The 27,903-nt window shown below is 40.8% G+C and overlaps 2 protein-coding genes across 3 annotated transcripts in view; one reads left to right on the top strand and one right to left on the bottom strand.

The window, feature by feature from the left end:
* Positions 1 to 14,524, bottom strand: part of LOC115195530 (receptor activity-modifying protein 3) — a 28,872-nt gene extending 14,348 nt beyond the window's left edge. Inside the window, exon 1 of the mRNA XM_029755468.1 lies at positions 14,130 to 14,524. Coding sequence (XP_029611328.1) covers positions 14,130 to 14,223 — 94 coding nt within the window. The 5' untranslated portion in view covers positions 14,224 to 14,524. The remainder of the gene's footprint in view (positions 1 to 14,129) is intronic.
* Positions 14,525 to 18,249: 3,725 nt separating this feature from the next.
* hus1 (HUS1 checkpoint clamp component) lies at positions 18,250 to 27,517 on the top strand. Of its 2 annotated transcripts, XM_029755466.1 has the most exons (8): positions 18,250 to 18,403; positions 19,244 to 19,371; positions 24,251 to 24,427; positions 25,258 to 25,365; positions 25,538 to 25,612; positions 25,850 to 25,949; positions 26,076 to 26,204; positions 26,627 to 27,517. In XM_029755466.1, the coding sequence occupies exons 1-8, from the start codon at positions 18,352 to 18,354 to the stop codon at positions 26,707 to 26,709; spliced, it is 852 nt and encodes a 283-aa protein (XP_029611326.1). In that variant the 5' UTR covers positions 18,250 to 18,351; the 3' UTR covers positions 26,710 to 27,517. The 2 variants fall into 2 exon arrangements, with proteins under 2 accessions (XP_029611326.1, XP_029611327.1); XM_029755467.1 differs by lacking the exon at positions 19,244 to 19,371.
* The last annotated feature ends 386 nt before the right edge of the window (positions 27,518 to 27,903 follow it).

The following is a 27,903-nucleotide window of genomic DNA, read 5'->3' as shown; positions in this document are numbered from 1 at the left end:
AGGGTAGTGCGTATATCCCAGTACATCACTGGGGACAAGCTTCCTGCCATCCAGGACCTCTATATCAGGCGGTGTCAGAGGAAGGCCCTAAAAATTGTGAAAGACTCTAGCCACCCTAGTCATAGACTGTTCTCTCTGCTACCACACGGCAAGCGGTACCGGAGCGCCAAGTCTAGGTCCAAATGGCTTCTTAACAGCTTCTACCCCCAAGCCATAAGGCTCCTGAACAGCTAATCAAATGGCTTCCCAGACCCCTCTTTTACGCTGCTGCTACTCTCTGTTTTTAATCTATGCATAGTACCTACATGTACATATCACCTCAATTACCTCAACTAACCGGTGCCCCCGCACATTGACTCTGTACCAGTACCCCCTGTTTATAGCCTCCCTTGTTATTTTACTGCTGCTGTTTAATTATTTGTTACTTTTATTTTACATTTTTTACTTATATATTTTTACTTAACACATCTATTTTTTTTTCTTAACTTCTTAAAGCATTGTTGGTTAAGGGCTTCTGTCTCTTAGGACACCTGTCGTCCTCTCGGCTGAACCTGTGTCCCCACCCCGAGGGGGCTCTTCGTCATTGTTGGACTTTGACTCGAAACCACAAATACAGTGTAAGCATTCTGAGTGAACCCACAGTTGTTTTTACTTGATCTGCGATTACAAAAACTATGCTGTTTAGTTCAGTCTCACCCGGGGGATAACTACGTTAAATTTAGCAATTTCCTCCCGCAGGATATGTGTTCAAAGCAGAGGGGTCTGTGATCGCTACGTGTGATAAGTTCAAATGGTATCGGGGCATGACACAAATACAGGGTCGTCACAATGAGTGTTTTCACAAATCAGTCCCCCCCTCTCCTGACAAACCTTCAATACTATGTACATCCCAGACACAAAGGCATTCAGCTTCCCTTATACCCACACAGTGTTCCCCCACGATTGTATAGGTGGCTCACGGCTCACTTTCTCCCCAGCTGAAAGAGTTTGGCTATTATGGGTTTCAATTGACAGTTTTAGTTTCCAGCGGGTCTGGAAATTGCTATGGGGGCCTTTGCATCTCGTATGAAAAGTCTGGAAGGGAAACACAAATAACACACGGATAACAAACTGAAACTGATAACACACTGATAACAAACTGAAACTGATAACACACTGATAACACACTGAAACTGATAACACACTGATGACGAACTGATGACAAACTGATAACGAACTGATAACACACTGATGACAAACTGATAACAAACTGATAACACAGAGATGACAAACTGATAACAAACTGATAACACACTGATGACAAACTGATAACACACTGATAACACACTGAAACTGATAACACACTGATGACAAACTGATAACAAACTGATGACAAACTGATAACACACTGATGACAAACTGATAACAAACTGATAACACACTGATGACAAACTGATAACACACTGATGACAAACTGATAACAAACTGATAACACAGAGATGACAAACTGATAACAAACTGATAACACACTGATGACAAACTGATAACACACTGATAACACACTGAAACTGATAACACACTGATGACAAACTGATAACAAACTGATGACAAACTGATAACACACTGATAACACACTGAAACTGATAACACACTGATGACAAACTGATAACAAACTGATGACAAACTGATAACACACTGATGACAAACTGATAACAAACTGATAACACACTGATGACAAACTGATAACACACTGATGACAAACTGATAACAAACTGATAACACAGAGATGACAAAATGATAACAAACTGATAACACACTGATGACAAACTGATAACACACTGATAACACACTGAAACTGATAACACACTGATAACACACTGAAACTGATAACACACTGATGACAAACTGATAACAAACTGATGACAAACTGATAACACACTGATGACAAACTGATAACAAACTGATAACACACTGATGACAAACTGATAACACACTGATAACACACTGATGACAAACTGATAACACACTGATAACACAATAGAAAACGACTGAAGTAAAAATATAAGTCAACCAGTAAAATCCTACTTGAGTAAAAGTCTAAAAGTATTTGGTTTTAAATATACTTAAGTATAAAAAGTAAGTGTAATTGCTCAAATATACTTAAGTATCAAAAGTAAAAGTAGAAGTATAAATCATTTCAAATTCCTTATATTAAGCAAACCAGACGGCACCATTTTCTTGTTTTTTCAATTTACGGATAGCCACGGGCACGCTCCAACCCTCAGACATAATTTACAAACAAAATGTGTTTAGTGAGTCCGCCAGATCAGAGGCAGTAGGGATGACCATGTGTTGTCTTGATAAGTGTGTGAATTAGGCCATTTTCCTGACCTGCTAAGCATTCAAAATGTAACAAGTACTTTGGGGTGTCAGGGAAAATGTATGGAGCTACATTCTTTAGGAATATAGTGAAGAAAAAGTATAAAATTGTCAAAAATATAAATAGCAAAGTAAAGTACAGATACCCAAAACAACGACTTAAGTAGTACTTTCAAGTACTTTTACTTAAGTACTTTACATCACTGCTGATAACACACTGAAACTGATTACACACTGATAACACACTAATAACAAACTGATAACACATTGATAACACACTGATAACACACTCAGTGTCATGGAAAGCACTGTATCTGTAGAGGTTAATACGGAAGAGGAAGGTATTTCACTCTTTCCCTCCTGTGTCACACTTCAGTGATGGTTTTGCAAACATACGCCAGGACCAAAATAACATCCAACAGTCAATCCAGCATGAGGTAGCTCTGAGCACACACCATGAATATGAAATCTCTCTGGTAAACCAAGCGGGCCAAGGCGACAACACACCGCTGAGCTGCCTGCGTAACCATTTGATAGTGTCAGAGGTACACAGCCTTCCCTGAGGAAGATAGTGGAGGCTGGGGAATGCCAAAGCCCTGCCACGATCAGTTTAAATGCAGCTTTGACTGTCACATTGGGTACACTGAATAGTTGATGGCTGTTCTTGTGGAAAGTAGAAAAACATTCTTTTTTTCTCTTTATTTAACTACGCGAGTCAGTTATGAACAAGTTCTTATTTTCAATGACGGCCTAGGAACAGTGGGTTAACTGCCTTGTTCAGGGGCAGAACGACATATTTTTACCTTGTCAGCTTGGGGATTCGATCTAACGCTCAGACCATTAGGCTACCTGCCGCCTCTCTTACAGTGCCACTTTAAAAGAACAAGTTATAACGTCTTTATAGAGCATTCATAAGCACTCAATAGATGATACACAAATCATTAGGACAAGTCATACTATATAAAGGGTGATATAAAAGGTCCTTACGTCTGGTGCTTTGCCAAATGTGGCATAACCCTTTTGCCACGTTGTACTGCATAGCTATAGAATCTCATATCTGCTTATGAATGATGTCTGAAACATCTATATAGGACTTATAAAGGGTTTATGAAGGCTTCATTAAGCCCTAAAAAGTTAACTTCCGTTTACAGTTGGATCACTAGCTTTATGACCTGCTGAATGCATATCTGAGTTGAGGCTGTCGTCCGTTGCGTGAGTTTGATAAAGACAGCGTGGTGTCTGTCTGCTGCTGCTTTGGGTGCCTTCATTTTTACTACAGCCTTGTTCCCTCTCACTTGGCAATAGGATGACAGGGTTTACGAGAAGCAGCAACTAGAAATCTGAAGTCTCACATTAACCAACCAACCACATTATCTTGAGTAATATTCCTGGTTTACATTTGCACAGCAGTGAGTCAAAGGGCCAAATCCATCCATTAAATAGAGAAATTAAAACAGCTTTTATAAGACTGGAGCTAGTAAACCCTTGTCAGTCTCTCTTCCACACTACAAGGATATCATTCAGAAAGCTGAGAAATTCACTTGCATCCTGACTCGAAAATAAACGTTATTCTGGAGCCTAAAAAGAAAAAAGAAAATGCTGTTTCAAATTGAAGAGACAGTATTTGAATTAGTCGCTTCCTAGCAACCACATAATCCATTTTGTATAAGTCTATTAGGGAAGCTATAGAACCAACATGCTAGGTTCTGAAAATAAAAATAGAAGCATAGCATTGTGCCAAGTGCAGGGCCATCAAGCATAACACTTCTCATTGGGTTTTATCTTCATATGAGAACAATGCTGTGACTGTCAACACCTCCCCGCATGCCCCCACCTCACCCCTCCATATGCCTAATATAGTCCTGTGGTTGAAACAATTAAGAACTTGTCGGTAGAGAACGTCGACTGAAGCATGAAATACAAAGATGCAAAAAGGCTTCACCTTGTAGCGTTGCCATGTTCCTGAATTGCCAACTTGTCTGTTGTATAAATATTCTATACACAGAAATACACTTTACGCTGAGTGTGATAGAGTAGGGTGAAAAATGTAGCTACCTGCAAAAATGGAGTACGTAGCGGGGCTAATGTAGACAGTAAACAAGATACACTATATATACAAAAGTATGTGGACACCCCTTCACATTTTTGGATTTGGCTATTTTAGCCACACCCGTTGCTGATAGGCGTATAAAATCGAGCACACAGCCATGAAATCTCCATAGACAAACATTGGCAGTCGAATGGCCTTACTGAGGAGCTCAATGACTTTCAACGTGGCACCGTACAAGTCATTTCGTCAAATTTCTGCCCTGCTAGAGCTGCCCCGGTCAACTGTAAGTGCTGTTATTGTGAAGTGGAAATGTCTAGGAGCAACAACGGCTCAGCTGTGAAGTGGTAGGCACACAAGCTCACAGAACGGGACTGTCGAGTACTGAAGCATGTGGTGCGTAAAAATCGTCTGTCCTCGGTTGCAACACTCACACCCAAGGTCCAAACTGCCTCTGGAAGCAACGTCAGCACAAGGACTGTTCGTCGGGAGCTTCATAAAATGGGTTTCCATGGTGGAACAGCCGCACACAAGCCTAAGATCACCATGTGCAATGCCAAGCGTTGGCTGGAGTGGTGTAAAGCTCGCCGCCATTGGACTCTGGAGCAGTGGAAACGCGTTCACTGGAGTGATGAATCACGCTTCACTATCTGGCAGTCCAGCGGACGAATCTGGGTTTGGCGGATGCCAGGAGAACGCTACCTGCCCCAATGCATAGTGCCAACTATACAGTTTGGTGGAGGAGGAATAATGGTCTAGGGCTGTTTTCCATGGTTCATGCTAGACCCCGTAGTTCCAGTGAAGGGAAATCTTAATGCTACAGCATACAATGACATTCTAGACAATTCTGTGCTTCCAACTTTGTGGCAACAGTTTGGGGAAGGCCCTTTCCTGTTTCGGCATGGCAGGCCCTTTCCTGTTCCAGGGGGGTAACATGTCGTCAGTATGATATGTTCCACTACATTAGTGGTGTCAAACTAATTTTGCCCCGAGGGCCGCATTTGGTCTTCAATGAGGTCAGAGGGCCGCATTGAACCTTTTTATGTTTCCTTACCATCAAAATTGGCAAGACATAGTCCTGTATCCACTGTATAGCTTTCACTACTGTGAATATTAGCGAGCTGGACACAGTGAAGAATGTAGGTCCATTCTCATTTCTACACAGTTTCAATTTGGTTTTAGTCATTTTAAAGTATATCGATTATTATTACATAGAGATTTTTGTTTTTACTCAAACTACCCATGGGCCATATGTCTGACACCCCTGCTCTATATCCTTCTTGATAGCTTCTTTGTAATTAGCCAAGGAACGCTTAATGGGACAAACTTGTCGGAGCCCAGAACCAGTGTGCTAATTGTGTGCTAAAGTGCTAATTTCTCAGATGTGATACTTCTAATCTCCCAGTAATTTCCTTGAGGCTGCTAGAGGTTAACACAGGGCCAGACACCGAATGTAATCAGAAAATAACCAGTCTGTGCTCTGTTCGATAGCAGTCCAAGGTCATCTATCTGCAGGTGTCAAGACGTCATGCTTCGCCGGGCACTGGAGTCCACTTCACAAATGGAGCGAGGAGACTTACTGAGCCTCTCAAGTATAGCCTTAGCTGTCAAAAAAAGGACAACGCTACAGCTCCCTGTTCCCTTGGCAGTATTGCTGTCTCTTTGCAGAGAGCAAAGCTCTTCGGCTCGATCTCAACTCACTGTATGCTTCTGTTGGTGCTAAACATCATCAATGCTAATGTTGACCTATGGCGTTTCTATTCATTTCAAGTTGAGGTGGTACTTTGAAGTTGCTCGAGCTCTGCGGCTGCTAACTTGAAACAAACAGTTCAACGGAGACAAAAATATCAATGAAGGCAAATGATCTGCTGGGATGCGTGGGGAGGTGTCATATAGTGAGAGAGAGAGAGAGATTGAGAGAGAGAGAGAGAGATTGAGAGGGGGGATGTTTGACTTGTCATGTTCATGATGCAGTTCTAATCCAAGTACATGGTTCTCATCATACATTGCATTGCATCTTACATTACATTCAAACCACTCTTATGGTCTGAGGTAATTTGCAATTCCTCAATTAATAAATGATGTAATAGAATGAGCTCATTGAAGTCAATTGCAAAAGGGGGCGTTTGTTTCAAATGAGATCATATTTGAGTACAGGTTGTCTGGGTGCAAAAAATACAGTGCAAAAATGGAGAGGATAAAGGTACCACTGTCACTTGTTTAACAAACCGGGACGTTTATCGATTCACTTTGGTTGATAATATTGACGTTTCGGTCCTCGAAGCCTTCATCAAAAATATAGAAGCCATTAGTGCAGGTAACTGAAATAGTCTGCTCTCAAATTTGCCATTGTCCAAATTGCTGTCATTAACTGTGATTTTAATAAATGGACTCTCACCACAGGCGCAGAAACTAGCATGCACCCTGTGTCACAGCAACAATGGGAGGATGTAGTTGTGATATTAACTTCGACTGGCCAAGGTTCCCCAATGTCATTCTACAATCTATTTGAAGCTTGTCTGTCACTCATTGAAGTACACACCTCTTCCTGCTAAGGTTGTGCTCTAAAGGTTAAAAAGGCTGTCATTTAGTGCTGGCCATGTTGGGATAGATAGAGAAACTCTCTATGTGGACCAGGATTGATATCTCTTGCAATTTATTCTCAATCATTAGATGAAAATTAAGGGGGATTTGTTGAAAAACAAATACATTACAATAAGCGGATGGCATCAATCCAGATTAAATGTTTTAGTACTGTACTATAGCTATTGCAATACATTTTACTTCTGTTATGTGGCCAACTTTGCAGTCTTACTAAGCCAAATACTATACCCACACATAACTCAAATATCCTATTGACATTTTTTATACATAATTTACCCCCAGTATAAGGGGTTATTTGTTATTGTAGTTTGGTCAGGACGTGGGAGGGGTGTGTTTGTTTAGAGTGTTTCGGGGTTTGTTTGGTTATGTTCTTATTTAAGAGGGGTGTTTGTTTAGAGCGTTTCAGGGTTTGTTGGGTTATGTTCTTGTTAGTATATTTCTATGTTAGTTCTAGTATGTCTATTTCTATGTGGTGTTTGTTGGGTTGACCTTCAATTGGAAGCGGCTGCTCCTAGTTGCTTCTAATTGAAGGTCCTATTTAAGAGGGGTGTTTTTCTATGGGATTTTGTGGGCAGTTGTTCCTTGTTTAGTGTTTGTTGCACCTGACAGGACTGTTTCGATTTGTTCTTTCTTTGTATACGTATTTAGTTGTTTCTCCTTCTTCAAATAAAAAGAAGATGAGTATACATATTCCCGCTGCATTTTGGTCCAATCCTTACGACAACCGTGACACTTATGCTCCCATACAGCCCAATAGAGGCAGTCAATTGACTTAAGTCCTGTTCCATGCCTAAAGTCACATAGTGTCTAAAGTCACATACTTTTAAAAGCACATTTTTCATTGTCACACTATTTTGTTGAGAGCAGTAATGGTATAAAAGAATGATAAGCTACCGTAGTAGTGTAGCAATGTTCCCAGACCTGTCTTATTTATTGATTTGCACTTGGGAGAATTGGAGGGCTGGATTCCGTCATTTCAGCTTGGTAAGAGAACGTTGAAATTACCTCTGCTGTGATTTTAAAATCGTGCTGGTTATTTGCCACATAACCAGATTACAACAAACTGGTCTCTGTTAAGACAAGGTAAAGATGACATCAAGATGTCATAGGAAATAAATCCTATTTTGGTTGTCCTTTTAAAACCAGTATACAACCTGACCATGAAATCTTAAGACATCATTGCAGCCAGTTTTGCCCGCTAATTACATAGGTACAAAACCTATTGCTGCAAAAAGAGTAGATAACTAATTCAAGATGACCAGTAAAACATACATTTCCAACATCGATGTTATGATCATCTTCTTAGATGATTTATACACAATAAACAGGCTTCATCATGAATGCTTTGATCAAAGCCCTTTGATTATTTTTATCACACATATCAAATCCCTTGGACAACATAATTCACATTTCAATCAGGCCACTACGCCTTGGTGGAAGACAGGCATCAATCCAAATAGAAAATGTACCTCTGAGCATGGTGGGCGTGATTTTTTAAGTCAACTCAATCAACTTTACTTAAATGAAACTGGGCAGACGTGATAACATCTAGTGACTTAACACCACAAAATGCCCTAGAATTCCCCAGTCATTCGCCTAAATAATGAACAAAAGTACATATTATGAAATTATTCTTAATTGCTAACACGTCTTCCATTTAGCCCCAAGAGGTTCTGAAGTATTAGACTACAGATTTAGGATCTTAATTTGATCACCCTGTTGCAGGAAAATGTTCCTGCATTGCAATTGTAAAACTTGTAGTGCATGAGGTTTATAAAGGCTTATGAAGTTTGTAATTTCCACTTTGATTAGATTTTTCCTTACGGAAAACGTATCAACCCTTGTCAGTTAATGATAATCCACATAATGACCATTTCCTGTTGCTGCAAGATTATATTCCTGCTGTAGCAAACTGGCTCAAATTAGGACCCTACATCTGTACCTTGTGCCTGACTTCTGCTTTGACTGAGGGAATGAACCACTAAGTGGACAAAGGCTCAAGATTACGTGGATGTTGTGGATTGGCAACCACAACCTCAATCCGAAGTCATAGGGTAAGGTTCAAAGTGGGATCGTGATACTGGGCCAGGGGGATTGGATGAGAAAGTGGAGTGGAAAAGGCGACTGAGGATTGACATGGATGTTGAAGACAGAGAGAGGCTCTCTGGACTTCGCAAACAAAAGCAGGAAGGGGTTGTCATGAATGGCCATGTTGAAAAGGGACCGAAATAAACGCTGCATAGCCGGGGGAAAGAGAAAGCCTGAATTAAAATCATGTGAGGGATGGTCACTCCAAGCAAGGAGGGACATTCCAAAGAGGCTATAGCATTAACCCATTCCTGTTTGGAGAGGAAAGTTTTGTGGGGAGTGTAGACAATGGGACACATGTAAACACAGATACCTGACCAAATATCTGAGGTGTATTTTCTCTGTTTTAGCTTAAAAACATGTTTGGGTTCACATAATGATAATTTTCCTCTAACGTTGTCATGGCTGTTCGATGGAGCAGACCAAGATGCAGCGTTTCCGTAGTTCCACATATTTATTAAAAGTGAAACTGAATGCAATACTAGAAAATACAACCGAACAAACCGTGACACAGAGAGTACAACACACTACTCAAAAGACAATAACCCACAAACAACATGCAGAAACACCCCTACTAAATATGACCTCCAATCAGAGGCAACGAGGACCAGCTGCCTCCAATTGAAGGTCAACCCAATAAACCCCAACCTAGAAATAGACAAACTAGAACTACAACATAGAAATAGAAAGCATAGAACAAACACAAAAACACCCCCTGTCATGCCCTGACCACTCTACCATAGAAAATAACAACTTATATTGGTCAGGACGTGACAAACATCTAATTGTCTAGGATGGAATTGTTCTGAGAATGTCCCATTTGAAAAAACATTGCAGCGACAATCATTCTCAAAAAGCCATGGAAATGTTGCTTGAACGTGCTGAGGATGTTTCTGGAGCATCATACCTGACACCATTCCAATAATATTCAGACAGGATTAGATAATGTCATCACACAACCAAATGGGAACGCTTCCCTTTTGTTAACTGAAAATACAATGGGTGTGTGACAACATCACCATGATCAGTCAATATTACCAAGGCAGACTGTTGGTTACAGATAAAGAATCTTAAAATGACAACGTGGTAAATGAGCGGAAGCCTCTGAGCCACTCAATAAAAGCCCTTGAAATTTAAACTCATTCCAATATGGGGGAGAGAAAACCAAACAGAAAATACAGTGGGGAAAAGTCACTGAGGCATTTAGTTGAAGGTCACTGCTTCAAGTCAACTATTCCATTCATGAAAAAGGAAAAAATATCCTCCAGCCTCCTTCTGCCTTCAGTTCTCTCCAAATACCACACATAATATGTCTGGAAGATATATTTTTTTAAACAACACTGGTATTGCAAGGCAGTCTATTAGCACATGAACTTAAATAATAACAAAAAAATCAAATACCATTGGCATTCTAGCAGTTGCATGGCGACACAACACAATGACAATGCTTTAAATCCAGCAGAAGTATTGACGTACAAGGGACCCGGAAGTCAAAAGAAAGTCGTTTAGGGAGATTTCAAACAGTTGAGCTGGCAAGGCTATGGTTTCCATGAGAACCAGCATCGATATCTGTCTCCCCATACAACTGTAAAAGTAAAAAGTAAAAGCACAAGTATAAATCATTTCAAATGTCTTACATTAAGCAAACCAGACGGCAGCATTTTAAAGATTTTTTTTTATACGGATAGCCAACACTCAGACGTGTGTTTAGCGAGTACGCCAGATCAAAGGTAGTCTGGATGACCAGGGATGTTCTCTTGATAAGTGAGTGATAGCGACCATTTTCCTGTCCTGATAAGCATTCAAAATGTAACAAGTACTTTTGGGTGTCAGGGAAAATGTATGGAGTAAAAATAACGTTATTTTCTTTAGGAATGTAGTGAAGTAAAGTAAAAGTTGTCAAAAATATGAATTGTAAAAAAAAGTACTTTGTACTTTATATTATTTGTACTTAAGTACTTTACACCACTGAATCTTATTTCTAACACATTCATTTCCAGACACAGATTAAGCCTAGACCTAGACTTAAAAAAACAAGTTCAATGGCGGTTCTCTCTTCCGAAATGTCTTCTTAGTCCAAGATTAGGCGTGATCTGTGTCCGCCTTAGTAAGTCACAGCACAAGAGTTAATTAATGGAAAGTCACCATTTTTGTCAGCCATGCTCACTTAGAAAATCTGTCTTAGTGCCAATGACCCTTGCCAAGATTAGGCGTGATCTGTGTCCGCCTTAGTAAGTCACAGCACAAGAGTTAATTAATGGAAAGTCACCATTTTTGTCAGACATGCTCATTTAGAAAATCTGTCTTAGTGCCAATGACCATTGCCAAAGTGGCTCTGTGACCTGCTGTGTATAAGAGTGATAGGAAGGGAGACAAAGAGAAGAAAGTGTGTGCGTGTGTGTGTGTGCGTGTGCGCATGCATGTGCGAGTGAGTGAGACAGAGGACACAGGTATGGCCACCCCATTTAGAGTCAGGCACAGAAAACGTACACAGCACTCCATTTCAGTACACTGTTAAAAAAACGTCCTGTTGTTTTTACGGTAACTTACTGGCAGCCAGTTACCTGTAAGTTACTGTACAAATACGTACAGTATGTTACTGTAAATTCCAAATAAACTTTGATTTAACAGTACATGCCTTCTACCCCAAGCCATAACACTGCTAAATAGCCAGACTTCTAAATAGTCAATTAATGGTACCAAAACTATCTGCACTGACTCTTATCTTGCACTGACCCTACGCACACTCACTAGTCTATATTTACACTCCACGTACTCGTAAGTGAGCATTTCACAGTAAAGTCTACACAAGTTGTTTTCAGCGCATGTGACAAATAACATTTGATTTGATTTACATTACTGTAAAGTTTACATTAATGTACTGTTAAACCAACATTTATTTGGAATTTATGGTAACATGCTGTACCTTTTTTACAGTAATTTACAGGTAATTTGCTGCCAGTAAGTTACTGTAAAAACAACAGGATTTGTTTTTACAGTGTACTTAAAACCCCTATTGAGGTATGAAAAATGGCAATGAGGGTTCACCTCAGTTTCAATTCACACAGAGTACTCTCTTCCAGACGGCTACACAATCCAAGTGAGCGTACCCCACTTCCACATCACACAGACACATGCAAACGAAACCTGGATTTATTCCTGGCCCACATGTTCAAACTACTGACTGTACCAGTAAGCAGATAATAATAATGCTAAACATGTTAGCTTACTGTGAGAGATACGACATTATGTGTTACTTGCTTATCCTCAGGAGTGTGAGAGGAAAGCCACGGCATATGCACGCACACACACACAAACACACACACACACACACACAAACATGCACAAACACACACACACACAAACACACACACACACACAAACACACACACACACACAAACACACACACACAAAGAGCATTCTACACTATCCTTGGCTGAGCCACAACACTGTTCCAACTCTGCCCTCTTGCTGTGACAGTGGGAAGCCAAGCCAAAGGCCTGGGTTCCAACTGGGGGTTTCGCTCATCAGCACTATTACATTATCGGAGGCGGTGACCCATTAACAGAGCAGCGCTATTGATTGAGTGCCAACTCAAGGAGGAAGACACTGTTCATGCAAATACCGGAGCCACAACCTGCAGAACTGAAGAGCCTAAGGCTTTTTCCTTGGTTACGGAATTTCGATGCCCCTTTATAGCCTAACCATTATTATCTGCTAATTCAAGTAAACAGACCTTACTCAGTGGAGCAATGCTAATTGTGCTGCAGCACTGATGTAATGACATAATCTTTCGTAAATACAACATATAAATCATAGTCCCCCTGTGCCCCATACAGTTGGACTCATGCAGCTTTTGAGGATATCATGCATGCATGTAAGAGATCCCATTTGGGTTGTAAACCTCAAAACCTGCCTTTTGCATTTTCCACTGTACATCGGCTATTTTGCGGTACATAGTCTACATGGCAGGTATCCAGGAGAGTTCTGGACAGTTTTGGGGACTTTACTATATCCCTGACCCATAATCTTTGGGCCTCAGCTTTGAATATAAGCTATTGGGTATATGGAGGTGGGTTCCTGTCCAAGTCTCCCCCTGATGAGAGAACCAGAACAAAATCCTCCCCAAAGAAGAATTAATCTCAACACCGGGACAACAAAGTTTATCTTTGTAACATATGTAACAAATATAAACATGAATTTGTGGTAACTGAAAGATATTAATGATTGCTTGTCATTATAGACAATCGTATAGGCTGCATTAGGCCCTTTCAATCGACATCCATCGTCATCATCCGTTAAAGGAAAATTCAAGATATATGACTTCAAAATACAGAAATACAGCCGGTAGGATGCATTTTGCATCATATGATGTAAAACGGAACATCCTTTGATGCAAAATCTATCCTGCCGGCTGTATTTCTGCATTATGAAAGTCATATATCTTCAAAACTTGATTGCTGACATGCAAAACATTTTGGGACTATATCAACAATGGACTAATGAAACAAATACCAAAATATCATTTTTGGGTGGAATTTTCCTTTAAAGAAATATTTTCTGAACAGCATACTGGTATGGAGCTTATTATATTGTTTAATGAATTCTAATGGCATTTTATCATTGGCCTACAGTCTTTTACATATCCACCAGGGTCAAGAGACAGATGGTGTTAGGTTGGCTATTAACTATATTTGATCAAATATATTATGAAATTCTATGAAATTCATGAAGTGATTGATCAACATCCATTTTATTTCATATTTATTATCAGCCTTTTTAAAGATGATAGGTCATGCAACTAAAATGGCTTATTGGCTACAGAATGAACAATGACAGCAGATTTCAATCAAAAGGATCTGAGAATTATTATAATGCATTTTTCATTCATTTATTCCATGATATGAACCCATTTAAAACAGACGCAAGATGCTAAAAAATAGACTATTAAATCATTAAGAAATTGTTTATTTTAATAATCTAGAAAACTAGACTACATAATATGTTAATAAAATACCATAGAATACTCACCCAAAATTCCAACAAGTAAGAGTTTCAACACAGCCAAAGAATTTGTATCCATCACGTCGTGAATAAAGATCCCACACACACGATTCCGATGCATTCAATGATATCTCAGCTGGGTGATGAATGTCTGTGGCAAACCATAATTATCCAAATTCACTGAAAGCACGCGCGTGCAAGTTCCTTCATAGTTCACGAGTCTGTCGTCACGCAAGATTGTCGACCCGTGTTTGAAACTTCGAACTCCGCAACACCTCCTCAAGTCTGGCTCCTCTGATCAAACCTCCACATGAGCTTTCCTGCACATCTCGTTGTTAAAATGACTTCTGCGCTTCCTTGCATCCTTTCAGATGGACGGTGGGAAGGAGGGAGGGAGAAAGGAGGAGAGAGAGGAAGGGAGAGGAAGGGTACGATCTATCTCATTCCATATGCAAGAAAGCATGAAATTGACCATTTAATATGAATGATATGATAACGATTTTATTGTATGACTCATTTACATGTTATAATGGCTTTCTCGGCATTGTTGGGAAGGGTGGTTAAGTAAGCATTTAACTCTTAGTCCACACCTGCTGTTTACGAAGCATATGACGAATACAATTTGATTTGATTTGAAGAATAAGACATTGTAAGCTTTTATAAATGCGTTATAGATCATTACATTTCATTTTATGTAGGATTATTAATTCTTATGCAATGTTTTTGAATGCTTTAATATTTCTATACATGTCCATAAATGAAAGTTATATTATAAGTATTACAGCCTATACCTAAGGAAAAGTAACCTAGTATGAAATAAAAACAACATTTTGCTTAGGGACCAATGAAGAGGAAGATTCCCGGTGTTTGTGATGCTCGTTGTTTGGCGCGACCCTGCGCCATAGACAGGGTGGCGAGTGGAGAAACAAAAAGGTCATTCTCTATTCTTTTGAGTTCTGATGTTGAGTCTTTGCCCGGCAAAGTGATGTTAGGATATATCAGTTATCAAGTCATCAAGGGGCGGCAGGTAGCCTAGTGGTTAGAGCGTTGGACTAGTAACCAAAAGGTTGCAAGATCAAATCCCTGAGCTAACAAGGTAAAAATCTGTCATTCTGCCCCTAAACAAGACAGTAAACCCACTGTTCCTAGGCCGTCATTGAAAATAAGAATTTGTTCTTAACTGACTTGCCTAGTTAAATAAAGGTGAAAAGTACAAGTTTTTGTACTGAATACATTTAGTTGTTACAGGTTACACCTGTGGCAGCTGTGTGTAGGAGGGAGGTTCCTAGGTGTGAGAAGTGTGCAGAAGGGCATGAGACAAAGGTACAGTTGAAGTCAGAAGTTTACATACACTTAGGTTGGAATCATGAAAACTCGTTTTCAACCACTCCACAAATGTCTTGTTAACAAACTATAGTTTTGGCAAGTCGGTTAGGACATCTACTTTCTGCATGACACAAGTCATTTTTCCAACAATTGTTTACAGACAGATTATTTCACTTGTAATTCATTGTATCACAATTCCAGTGGGTCACAAGTTTACAGATACTAAATTGACTGTGCCTTTAAACAGCTTAGAAAATTCCAGAAAATGTCATAGCTTTAGAAGCTTCTGATAGGCTAATTGAAATAATTTGAGTCAATTGGAGGTGTACCTATGGATGTATTTCAAGGCCTACCTTCAAACTCAGTGCCTCTTTGCTTGACATCATGGGAAATTCAAAAGAAATCAGCCAAGACCTCAGAAATAAATTGTAGACCTCCACAAGTCTGGTTCATCCTTGGGAGCAATTTCCAAACGCCTGAAGGTACCACGTTCATCTGTACAAACAATAGTACGCAAGTATAAACACCATGGGACCATGCAGCCGTCATACCACTCAGGAAGGAGACGCGTTCTGTCTCCTAGAGATGAACGTACTTTGGTGAGAAAAGTGCAAATCAATCCCAGAATAACAGCAAAGGACCTTGTGAAGATGCTGGAGGAAAACAGGTACAAAAGTATCTATATCCACAGTAAAACGAGTCCTATAACGACATAACCTGAAAGGCCACTCAGCAAGGAAGAAGCCACTGCTTCAAAACCGCCATAAAAAAAGCCAGACTACAGTTTGCAACTGCACATGAGGACAAAGATCATACTTTTTGGAGAAATGTCCTCTGGTCTGATGAAACAAAAATAGAACTGTTTGAACATAATGACCATCGTTATGTTTGGAGGAAAAAGGGGGACGCTTATGTAACCGATGTGAAATGGCTAGTTAGTTAGCGGTGGTGTGCGCTAATAGCGTTTCAATCGGTGACGTCACTCGCTCTGAGACTTGAAGTAGGGTTTCCCCTTGCGTTGCAAGGGCCGTGGCTTTTGTGGCGCGATGGGTAACGATGCTTCGTGGGTGTCAGTTGTTGATGTGTGCAAGGGTCCCTGGTTTGAGCCCAGGTTGGGGCGAAGAGAGGGACGGAACCTACACTGTTACATTGATGCTGTTGACCCGGATCGTTGGTTGCTGCGGAAAAGGAGGAGGTCAAAGGGGGGGGTGAGTGTAACCGATGGGAAATGGCTAGTTAGTTAGCGGTGGTGCGCGCTAATAGCATTTCAATCAGTGACGTCACTCGCTCTGAGACTTGAAGTAGGGTTTCCCCTTGCGTTGCAAGGGCCGTGGCTTTTGTGGCGCGATGGGTAACGATGCTTCGTGGGGTGTCAGTTGTTGATGTGTGCAAGGGTCCCTGGTTCGAGCCCAGGTTGGGGCGAAGAGAGGGACGGAACCTACACTGTTACACTTACAAGATGAAGAACACCATCCCAACCATGAAGCACGGGGTAGCAGCATCATGTTGTGGGAGTGCTTTGCTGCTGGAGGGACTGGTGCACTTCACAAAATAGATGGCATCATGAAGAGGGAAAATTATGTGGATATATTGTACCAACATCTCAAGACATCAGTCAGGAAGTTAAAGCTTGGTTGCAAATGGGTCTTCCAAATGGACAATGACCCCAAGCATACTTCCAAAGTTGTGGCAAAATGGCTTAAGGACAGCAAAGTCAAGGTATTGGAGTGGCCATCACAAAGCCCTGACCTCAACCCTATAGAAAATTTGTGGGCAGAACTGAAAAAGTGTGTGTAAGCAAGGAGGCCTACAAACCTGACTCAGTTACACCAGCTCTGTCAGGAGGAATGGCCCAAAATTCACCCAACATGGGAAGCTTGTGGAAGGCTACCCAAAACATTTGACCCAAGTTAAACAATTTAAAGGCAATGCTACCAAATACTAATTGATTGTATGTAAACTTCTGACCCACTGAGAATGTGATGAAAGAAATAAAAGCTGGAAGAAATAATTCTCTCTACTATTATTCTGACATTTCACATTCTTAAAATAAAGTGGTGATCCTAACTGACCTACGACAGGGAATTTTTGCTACGATTAAACGTCAGGAATTGTGAAAAACTGAGTTTAAATGTATTTGGCTAAGGTGTATGTAAACTTCTGACTTCAACTGTATGTGTAGCATTTAGGAAAGAAGCGGTATGTGCTAATTGTAGGGGTGCTCAAGGGGCTGGGGATCAGAAATGTCTGGTGAGAGGCAAGTTGAGGTTACCAGGGTTAGAGTAGTGCAGAAGTTGTCATATGCTGAGATAGTGAAGAAGTAGAGGAAGATGGGTGAAGGAGGAGGGATCCTGAGAGGAGTGGTGTGAGTAGTAGATCTGAACCAGTACAGAGGGATAGGCCAACAAGTGATATATGCTTCAGTAAGATTGGATTTTTAGGGTTTACAGCAATGGTTATCAACTGTACTGCAACTCGCAGAAAATTGAGGTTGTGGTGGCAGCTGCAGAGAAGTATTTTGGTGTACGAGATTTGACGTCAGAAGAGTTACATTGTATGTTGAGTGGTGGTGTCCCGTTGGCCTAAGATAAGACTAGATAGATTTAGTGGAGTAGGGTGGTGGGTTTTTAATTAGTTTTTTTCCCAAGCAAAGTATAAGGGACTTATACTCCAGTCTAGTTGATGGCAGTAGTGCAACATTTATTGGATGCCAACCGCCGTTAAACCTCATCGAAGAAGAAACATCTCAATGCAGCCAAATGAAATAGGAACTGAAAAGGCAAAATACTTGTTTCCCAGGGAAAGTATAACAGGGATGTACCATTGGCGCGCGGGCCAAATTGAACGTCACAACAACACTTTTTGCTCTAAGCTACTCCCTGAAGAAAATATTCGATTTTTGTCAGTTAAAATAAAATTGAACATGAAGTTCCGAGCAAAAATGATTGATGTTGGTTGCCTTAACCATTTCACACGTAAGTCTAACGTTAATACTGTAATGTTGCTCTTGTGTAGCTAGCTAGTATTAAGCATTCATTGCTAGCTAGCTAGCTAATAACGTTAGCAGCTAGACTAACAATTTGAGCAAAGTCCTTCTCTAGGCTTCACATAAAGTTGAGCAATTATACCAACTACTGTTACTTGCTAACAAGCGTGTTTCACTTGCAAGAGAAAATATATGGTTGGTGCGGGTGCTGTCTGCAAAGTGTGTACTAAACTAGCCGAAAGACACTGATACAAAGATTTGTATAACTAACTTTAAACCTCATCGTTCTATCTGTGACTGATAGAACACAACTTTGCCAAAGAGGATATACCATGACCAAACTTCTCTGACTCGGTTTTGGTTATATGGGATACAGCCTTTGTCGGAATGGACTTTTCGTGATAGAATACTTACGCAGTAGGTTAGGTGAATTAACGTAGCAGGTAAGGGTAATTGTGTTCAGGTTGGGGAAAGGGTTAACATTAGTTAAATGCAGCAACAACAAAAAATCCTTTGCTCAACGAGACGATATTTGGAAGATGACCTCGCGACTCGAGAGATTGCATGTTTATCAATTGAACCCTGAACCGACCAAGAGGTAAACGGGCAACTTCTATGCTTAAGGTCCAGACAGGGTTAGAGATGGACAGAACCCCTCGTGAATTTTCTCTTGCATTTACATTTACATTTTAGTCATTTAGCAAACGATCTTATCCAGAGCGACTTACAGTAGTGAATGCATACATTTCATTTTTTCTTTTTTTTTGTACTCTTGCGAGTCGGACATGCAACACTTGGTAGCGTTTTACCTTTAATTTCTCCCCATCAGGTGTGGTGAATACCATCTCTAAACTAACGAAGACATGCATCCTGCGACTTACTCCAAACAACCTATATTTTGTACTGTCTGGTAAGGTAGCCAGCGGAGGAGTCGGCATGTGGTGTGAATTATCTCAGGTACATACCCATGCAATACAATATGTCTATTTCTACCAATGAGTTGTACTTCGATAGCTCACACAATTATGTTTTTAATACTCTAAATTGTTACATGTAGGCCTATGGATTATGAATTGGACACTGTTGCCCACTATTTTAAATTTGGCATGTGAAGGGAGCAGAACAGAAACTCCAGGGAGAGGCCAGTCTGTCTGTTTCCATTATATGGAAATAACCTCTTATCCGACTGTGAAATACTTAGTCTCGTCTCTAACATGTAGGCTTGGCATTCCAGAACAGTCCCACTCCAATCAAATTGTATTTCTCACATACTCCAAAAACAACCTTACCGTGAAATGCTTCCTTACAAGCCCTTAACCAACAATACAGTTTTAAGAAAAATAAAGAGTTAAGAAAGTATTTACTAAATAAACTAAAGTAAAAAAAAATACAAGAGTAACAATAAAATAACAATAACAAGGCTATATACAGGGGGTACCGGTACCAAGTCAATGTGCAGGGGTACAGGTTAGTCATGGTAATTGTACTTGTAGGTTGGGGTAATGACCATGCATAGATAATAAACAGCGAGTAGCAGCAATGTAAAAAAGGGGCAGAGGGTCAATTAATGCAATTAATGATTAGCTGTTCAGCAGTCTTATGGCTTGGAGGTAGAAGCTGTTAAGAAACCTTTTGGACCTAGACTTGGTGCTCCGGTATCGCTTCCCGTGTGGTAGCAGAGAGAACAGTCTATGACTAGGGTGTCTGGAGTCTTTTTTTAGGGCCTTCCTCTGACACCGTCTGGCATAGAGGTCCTGGATGGTAGAAAGCTTGGCCCCAGTGATGTACTGGGCTGTACGCACTACCCTTGCGGAGGCCGAGCAGTTGCCATACCAGGCAGTGATGCAACCAGTCAGGATGCTCTCCATGGTGCAGCTGTAGAACCTTTTGAGGATCTGAGGTGCCATGCCAAATCTTTTCAGTCTCCTGGATGCTGGCCTTCTAGGCAGAGTTCCTATGTCCAGTGTCTGTTCTTTTGCCCATCTTAATCTTTTCTTTTTATTGGCCAGTCTGAGATATGGCTTTTTCTTTGCAACTCTGCGTAGAAGGCCAGCATCCCAGAGTCGCCTCTTCACTGTTGACGTTGAGACTGGTGTTTTGCAGGTACTATTTAATGCAGCTGCCAGTTGAGGACTTGTGAGGTATGTGTTTCTCAAACTAGACACAATAATGTACTTGTCCTCTTGCTCAGTTGTGCACCGGGACCTCCCACTCATCTTTCTATTCTGGTTAGAGCCTGTTTGCGCTGTTCTGTGAAGGGAGTAGTACACAGCGTTGTATGAGATCTTCAGTTTCTTGGCAATTTCTTCCATGGAATAGCCTTAATTTCTTAGAACAAGAATAGACTGGCGAATTTCAGAAGACATTTCTTTGTTTCTGGCCATTTTGAGCCTGTAATCGAACCCACAAATGCTGATGCTCCAGATACTCAACTAGTCTAAAGAAGGACAGTTTTATTGCTTCTTTAATCAGAACAACAGTTTTCAGCTGTGCTAACATAATTGCAAAAGGGTTTTCTAATGATCAATTATCCTTTTAAAATGATAAACTTGGATTAGCTAACACAACGTGCCATTGGAACACAGGAGTGATGTTTGCTGATAATGAGCTTCTGTACGCCTATGTAGATATTCCATAAAAAAATATCCAGCTACAATAGTCATTTACAACATTAACAATGTCTACACTGTATTTCTGATCAATTTGATGTTATTTTAATGGACAAAAAATGTGGACATTTCTAAGTGACCCCAAACTTTTGAATGGTAGTGTATATAAACGGTAGATTATCGGACACACAACAAGAAGGTCTGATTTCATTATTACTGAATCAGGTTCCAAGTGGTATATATAAAGATCCAGTCCATGAAAAAAATTAGAGGCCTCTTACACTTCAGTGTTTTGATGCAAAAATTCTAGCTAAATGCTTGGCGCATAGAATTAAAAAGGCATTGTCAGATATTATTCATCCTGATCAGACATGTATGATACAGTGGGGGGGAAAGTATTTGATCCCCTGCTGATTTTGTACGTTTGCCCACTGATAAAGAAAGGATCCGTCTATAATTTTAATGGTAGGTTTATTTGAACAGTGAGAGACAGAATAACAACAAAAATATCCAGAAAACGCATGTCAAAAATGTTATAAATTGATTTGCATTTTAATGAGGGAAAGTCGCAAAAACCATCAAGCACGATGATGAAACTGGCACTCATGTGGACCGCCACAGGAAAGAAAGACAGAGTTACCTCTGCTGCAGAGGATAAGTACATTAGAGTTACCAGCCTCAGAAATTGGAGCTCAAATAAATGCTTAACTGAGTTCAAGTAACAGACACATCTCAACATCAACTGTTCTGAGGAGACTGCGTGAATCAGGCCTTCATGGTCGAATTGCTGCAAAGAAACCACTACTGAAGGACACCAATAATAAGAAGAGACTAGGTGGAAGAGACGAGCAATGGACATTAGACCGGTGGAAATCTGTCCTTTGGTCTGATGAGTTAAAATTTTAGATTTTTGTTGTAAGACTCAAGAGTAGGTAAACGGATCTCCGCCTGTATTGTTCCCACCGTGAAGCATGGAAGAGGAGATGTGGGGGTGCTTTGCTGGTGACACTGATTTATTTAGAATTCAAGGCACACTTAACCAGCAAGGCTACCACAGCATTCTGTTGGTTTGCGCTTAGTGGGACTATTATTGCTTTTTTAACAGGACAACGACCCAAAACACACCTCCAGCCTATGTAAGGGCTATTTGACCAAGGAGGAGAGTGATGGTGCTGTATGAGATGACTTGGCCTCCACAATCACCCGACCTCAACCCAATTGAGATGGTTTGGGATGAGTTGGACTGCAGAGGGAAGGAAAAGCAGCCAAAAGGTTCTCAGCACATGTGGGAACTTCTTCAAGCCTGTTGGAAAAGCATTCCTCATGAAGCAGGTTAAGAGAATGCCAAGAGTGTGCAAACCTGTCATCAAGGCAAAGTGTGTTCCATATGTGTTAATTAATCGTTTTGATGTCTTCACTATTATTCTACAATGTAGAAAATAATAAAACTAAAGAAAAACCCTTGATTGAGTAGGTGTGTCCAAACTTTTGACTGGTACTGTCTGTCAGGGACAGGTTATTTTTGTCCAGGTGGGAAAGGGCAGTGTGGAGTGCAATAGAAATTGCGTCATCCGTGGATCTGTTGGGTCAGTATGCGAATTGGAGTGGGTCTCGGGTATCTGGGATGATGGTGTTGATGTGAGCCATGTCCAGCCTTTCAAAGCACTTCATGGTTACAGACGTGAGTGCTACAGGTCGGTAGTCATTTAGGCAGGTTACCTTGGTGTTTTTGGGCACAGGGACTATGGTGGTCTGCTTGAAACATGTAGGTATTACAGACTCAGTCAGGGACAGGTTGAAAATGTCAGTGAAGACACTTGCCAGTTGGTCAGCGTATGCTCTGAATACATGTCCTGTTAATCCCTGCCGCCTTGTGAATGTTGACTTGTTTAAAGGTCTTACTCACATCAGCTACGGAGAGCGTGATCACACAACGGGTGTTGCTCTCATGCATGCCTCAATGTCCCCTGCCACTAGGAGCTCCGCCACTGAATGAACATTTTCTTGTTTGCCAATGAACTTATACAGCTCGTTGAGTGCGGTCCTAGTGCCAGCATCGGTTTGTGGTGGTATAGAGTATAAACATATGAGATGAGTAATGCAAGATATGTAAACATTATAAAATTGACTAGTGTTCCATTTATTAAAGTGGCCAGTGATTTCAAGTCGTTGTATATAGGCTGCAGCCTCTGTGCTTGTGGTGGCTATTTAACAGTCTGATGGCCTTGAGATAGAAGCTGTTTTTCAGTCACTCGGTCCAAGGTTTCTCAGTCCGCGCTTTGATGCGCCTGTACTGACCTCGCCTTCTGGATGATAGCGGGGTGAACAGGCAGTGGCTCGGGTGGTTATTGTCCTTGATGATTTTTTTGGTCTTCCTGTGACAGCGGCTGCTGTAGGTGTCCTGGAGGGCAGGTAGTTTGCCCCCGGTGATGCGTTGGGCAGACCGCACCACCCTCTGGGGAGCCCTGCGGTTGCGGACGGTGCAGTTGCCATACCAAGCGGTGATACAGCCCGACAGGATGCTCTCAATTGTGCATGTGTAAAAGTTTGTGAGGGTTTTAGGTGACACGACTCAGTGAAACATAAGATATTACAGTTTTTAATATCCAGTTGGTAGCATAGTCTTGAACAGAGCTCATCCAGTTTATTCTCCAATCATTACAAGTCAGAATGTTGAAATGGTGATAACTTCATTTTAACTTACCTGACCGGTTGTCTGACGATTTTGTCCTTATGTTGGAGGTAATCTGGGACAAAATATCCACAGGGAAGCGTTATCAACCTGCTGGTCTGTATATCGGTTTATCGCACGTGACAAACACTTGCACAATATGGCTGACAGTAACCATAGACCGAACGTTGTCCCACTCAATTAGCTGGCAAATTTCACAACCACTTTCAGCTCATTGCGAGGAAATGTGCTTTGGTCAACTACGTTTGGTTAAATTTGGCTATTGTTTACATATTGAGCATGATGTGCAATGTGTCAGAAGATTGCAAATTCAAACCACAGAACCTACTGGCGACGCAAAAAGTCGGGTATACACTTTCCTGTGGATACCCCATCTCCACCCCCTAACAGCAAAACTAACAGCATGGACAACCGGTAAAGAAAGTCTAAATATAATTTTATTCAACATTCTGGCTTGTGGAGACACTTGTGTTCACTGGTGTCTGCTCTATACTTATCCAACAAGCCATTCTCTATTTGTTTTGTATTTGACCAGGCCAACTTCTTTGATGAGTATCAGCTGGAAGGTGTGGCGCCCGACGCTAATGAGATCTGCCTAGAGGTGACCCCCGAGAACCTTTCCAGGGCTCTGAGAACCTCTCAGAATGCCAAGTGTGTGAAGATCAAACTGACCAAGAAGCACTGTCCTTGTCTCACTCTCGTTGCGGAACTGGTAAGAGCTACAGCAATTATATCCAGTGTGTCTGCTTCAAGGGACAACTATCAACACTCACTGGGCTGTGTTGATTATGATGTGTAATTCTGTTGACTATTTTGTCCATGTTTGTAAGTGACTACTTTGACATGTCAAGCAGTCAGTCAGTATATAACACTTTTCTAACAAACAGGTTAACGTTTACCACCTATAAATGAAACTATGTCTTAACCCCCCTAAAAGCAAGACGTTCGTGGTGTTAGGTTCTCATTCTCAGAGTAAAACACTCAACGGACATTATGAAAGCTTAACCAAGTTTATTCTTCCCAGAGGACCAATACGGCTGCATTAGACAAAAACATTTTCACACGAGCACTGATATTTAACCGTTTAAACTCCTACTCATCTGTACAAACATCGTTATTTACTGCTAGGCAGGACACTAGTTATACGGCCATAAAGTTTTATTTCTCCCTTAAGCTGACCTGACCTCAACCCCTTTCCATCACTAATCCATGGCTCTCTCCCCTTATCAATGCCTGCCACATGTAATCGCTTCCCTGCACTCAACACATTCAAAGCTTAATTGCACACACTATATACCTTCCTCTTATAACCATTCACTTCTGGTATAGACCCTCTAAACCTCAGCACTCCACCAGTGACATGAATAAGTTTATTTTCATATTCTCAGAACCCAACAGTGGCAAAGAAAGTTTCTCCAGGTAGGAAATAACTTTGAGAGGAACCAAACTTCATAGAGGCAGCTCATCCTCCTAGCTGGCTGGCTGTAAGTTTGGATACGTCAGAATTTTTATCTTTCCCTGCCCTCTTCTTCTTCCTTGTAGCCAACACTTTCCAGCGTCAGTCGTGTTGTCACCCATGACATCCCGGTGGACGTGATACCCAGAAGGCTTTGGCACGACTTCAAAGAGCCCAGAATGCCAGACTTTGACGTGAGTACCAGAGCCGCTCTAACCTGAATCCCAGTCTCGTTCTGCCGTAGCCGACTCTAAAGCAGAACCAGACTGGCATCCAGGCAAGTCCTCTAAGTAATGCCAGTTTAAAACTTCAAGTGTACTGTTATTTAATTTGTTGTAATGATAACTATATCTAAATGCTTTGCAGGTGAGCATATATTTGCCTCCACTGAAAACTATGAAAAATGTTGTGGATCGAATGAAGAATCTCTCTAACTTTCTGGTAAGAGACCGTTTACTATGAGCTCAGATAATTTTACACATGCCCCCAACATACTATGATATATTTGTTATAATATCTTCAGTGTAGGTTTAATATAAAAAATAAAAAAATAAAAGTAAAACATTGTTTGGAAGTTTGGAAGTATGTCACAATGTCCTTTAAAGTAACGTAAAATAGAGCTGTTTGTTGATTGGATTATTAGCTTTCAATACAAAGTCACGTTGCCCTCTGTCCTAGGTGATGGAGGCCAACCTGAATGGAGAGATGAACCTGAAGATTGAAACTGACCTGGTGTCTGTCACCACCCACTTCAAAGACCTGGGAAATCCTCCCTGGGGTAGGTGCATCCCCTTTACTTGTGTCGTGTGCATTAAGGCACACCGTAGCAAAACCTTTTTGAAAAACCTAATGTTAGCCATGGCAACAAAATAATTTCAGTCTCGTCTCTTTTGGCCCCCCTCAGGTGACGATGGTTCCCAGGGGCGCAGTCAGAGCAGGGACCCTGAGGTCATGGCCCACACCCGCGTGGACATCCGCAAGCTGCAACAGTTCCTCATGGGCCAGCAGGTCAACCCCAGCAAGGCCATGTGCAGTGAGTCAACTCTCATTGACTTTTTACTAATATTAACCATATTGACCAATCAGCTCCTCTAATTTCAACGTCACCAACCCTGGTCCCAAAGACCCACAAGGTGATGCAGGCTTTTGTTCCAGCCCTAAAGTAACAGATTTGCCGCACAAGATCTGCACGCCATGTATCTCTTTAGGACCAGGGTCGGTGAAGATTGGATTATACCATCTGATGACAGACAGAGAGCCTTGACTGTACCAGTGAGTTACAGTTACATCATCTTCTGTGATGCTTTATCAGATTCATCACTATATTATGAGTAGTGATGTGGACATGAATTGAATTGTGTGAGAGAGGGAAAAAATATGTTAGACTGTGTCATAAGATCCACTGTAAACTCCATGATTGCAGATCACTGATGAGCAATCTATTATTCCCACCAGATATTGTCCACAAGAGGATCATTCATTTGATTCTGCTGCACGAAGACGTTTCTCTGCAATACTTCATCCCAGCGGTGGCCTAGCAAGACAAATGTTGTCTAACACAAAAGTCAGCTGAGAAGGTTTGTTTTCTTCAGGATCAAATTGGCCATGCCTCCTACTGGAGGGCTAGTGTGTAGGCATGCTTTTGATTCAACCCCATCGTAACACACCTCGTTCAGCTAATCTAGGTATTAATGAGCTGTAGAATCAGGTGTGCTAGCTAAGGGTTGGAGAGAAAGCTTGCAGGAGGGTAGCTCTCCAGGAGGAGGGATGGGCGATCCTAGACTACACATTCCATTCATTTGAGAAGTTGTGGTTGATTAAGATTACATGAAAACATGTGAAAAGCTTGTAAATCAACACTGCCGTCATGCACTTCCAAAAGTATAACTTATTCTCAGTGGAAGCTCATGAATTTCATCTTTAAAATGTAAAAGTTGTACTCTTAGACCTCGAACAAAGTTTGTATTATAGTTTAGTATTTTATTTAATGCGCTTACAAATCTCAAAGCCTTAAATGTATTGTCTATGTATGTTGCTACTGTATTGCTGTACATAGTTTAATAATTCCACTCAATATGTAGCTACACGCTCAGCCTTCATGCATTGTATGTACTGTTGATAAAAAAAAACATTTGTTAGAACACTTGTGTTATTTGTAGTGAAAAATGTGTTCAAGTCATTGCATATACCGGTAGTAATATAGAGGCAGATTGAAGGATAAGGACACTTTGGAAATCTTAAATGACCCCTTGCAAAAGATGTGTTTACCAGTCTGTACAATGCATGGTATCTTGTAATAGCAAAGGCAACAAATTAAATAACCACAGGATTATTTTGCAAAGGAAATAATTTGTCTTTTTTTGGATCCCTAGATTAATTTGAATATGACTATAGTCGTTTTTAGATGGTTGCGTACACAGTTGGTGCTGGACACACACAGAAGGACCTTAGACATACACAAAGAGATTACTGGAAAATGGGAAATGCTTGTTTTGATTGGATTGGAAAATGCTTGTTTTTTTATTTATTTTATTTCACCTTTTATTTAACCAGGTAGGCCATTTGAGAACAAGTTCTCATTTACAACACAACTGTGACCTGGCCAAGATAAAGCAAAGCAGTGCGACAAAAACAACAGAGTATGCATGGCGTAAACAAACGTACAGTCAATAACACAATAGAAAAATCTGTATAAAGTGTGTGCAAATGAAGTAAGGAGGTAAGGCAATAAA

Source organism: Salmo trutta, chromosome 6 (genome assembly GCF_901001165.1).
Source record: "Salmo trutta chromosome 6, fSalTru1.1, whole genome shotgun sequence".
In the NCBI taxonomy this organism is placed as follows: Eukaryota; Metazoa; Chordata; class Actinopteri; order Salmoniformes; family Salmonidae; genus Salmo; species Salmo trutta.
The sequence above is the reverse complement of the archived record's forward strand: the minus strand, read 5'-3'. Positions and strand labels throughout refer to the sequence as shown.

Bases quoted from the DNA above. Each gene is read 5' to 3' on its own strand.
- hus1 (XM_029755466.1), top strand. From the start codon at position 18,352: ATGAAGTTCCGAGCAAAAATGATTGATGTTGGTTGCCTTAACCATTTC. The intron at 18,404-19,243 runs GTAAGTCTAACG...TCTCCCCATCAG, and splicing joins TTGCCTTAACCATTTCACAC to GTGTGGTGAATACCATCTCT. The intron at 25,366-25,537 runs GTGAGTACCAGA...AATGCTTTGCAG, and splicing joins CCAGAATGCCAGACTTTGAC to GTGAGCATATATTTGCCTCC.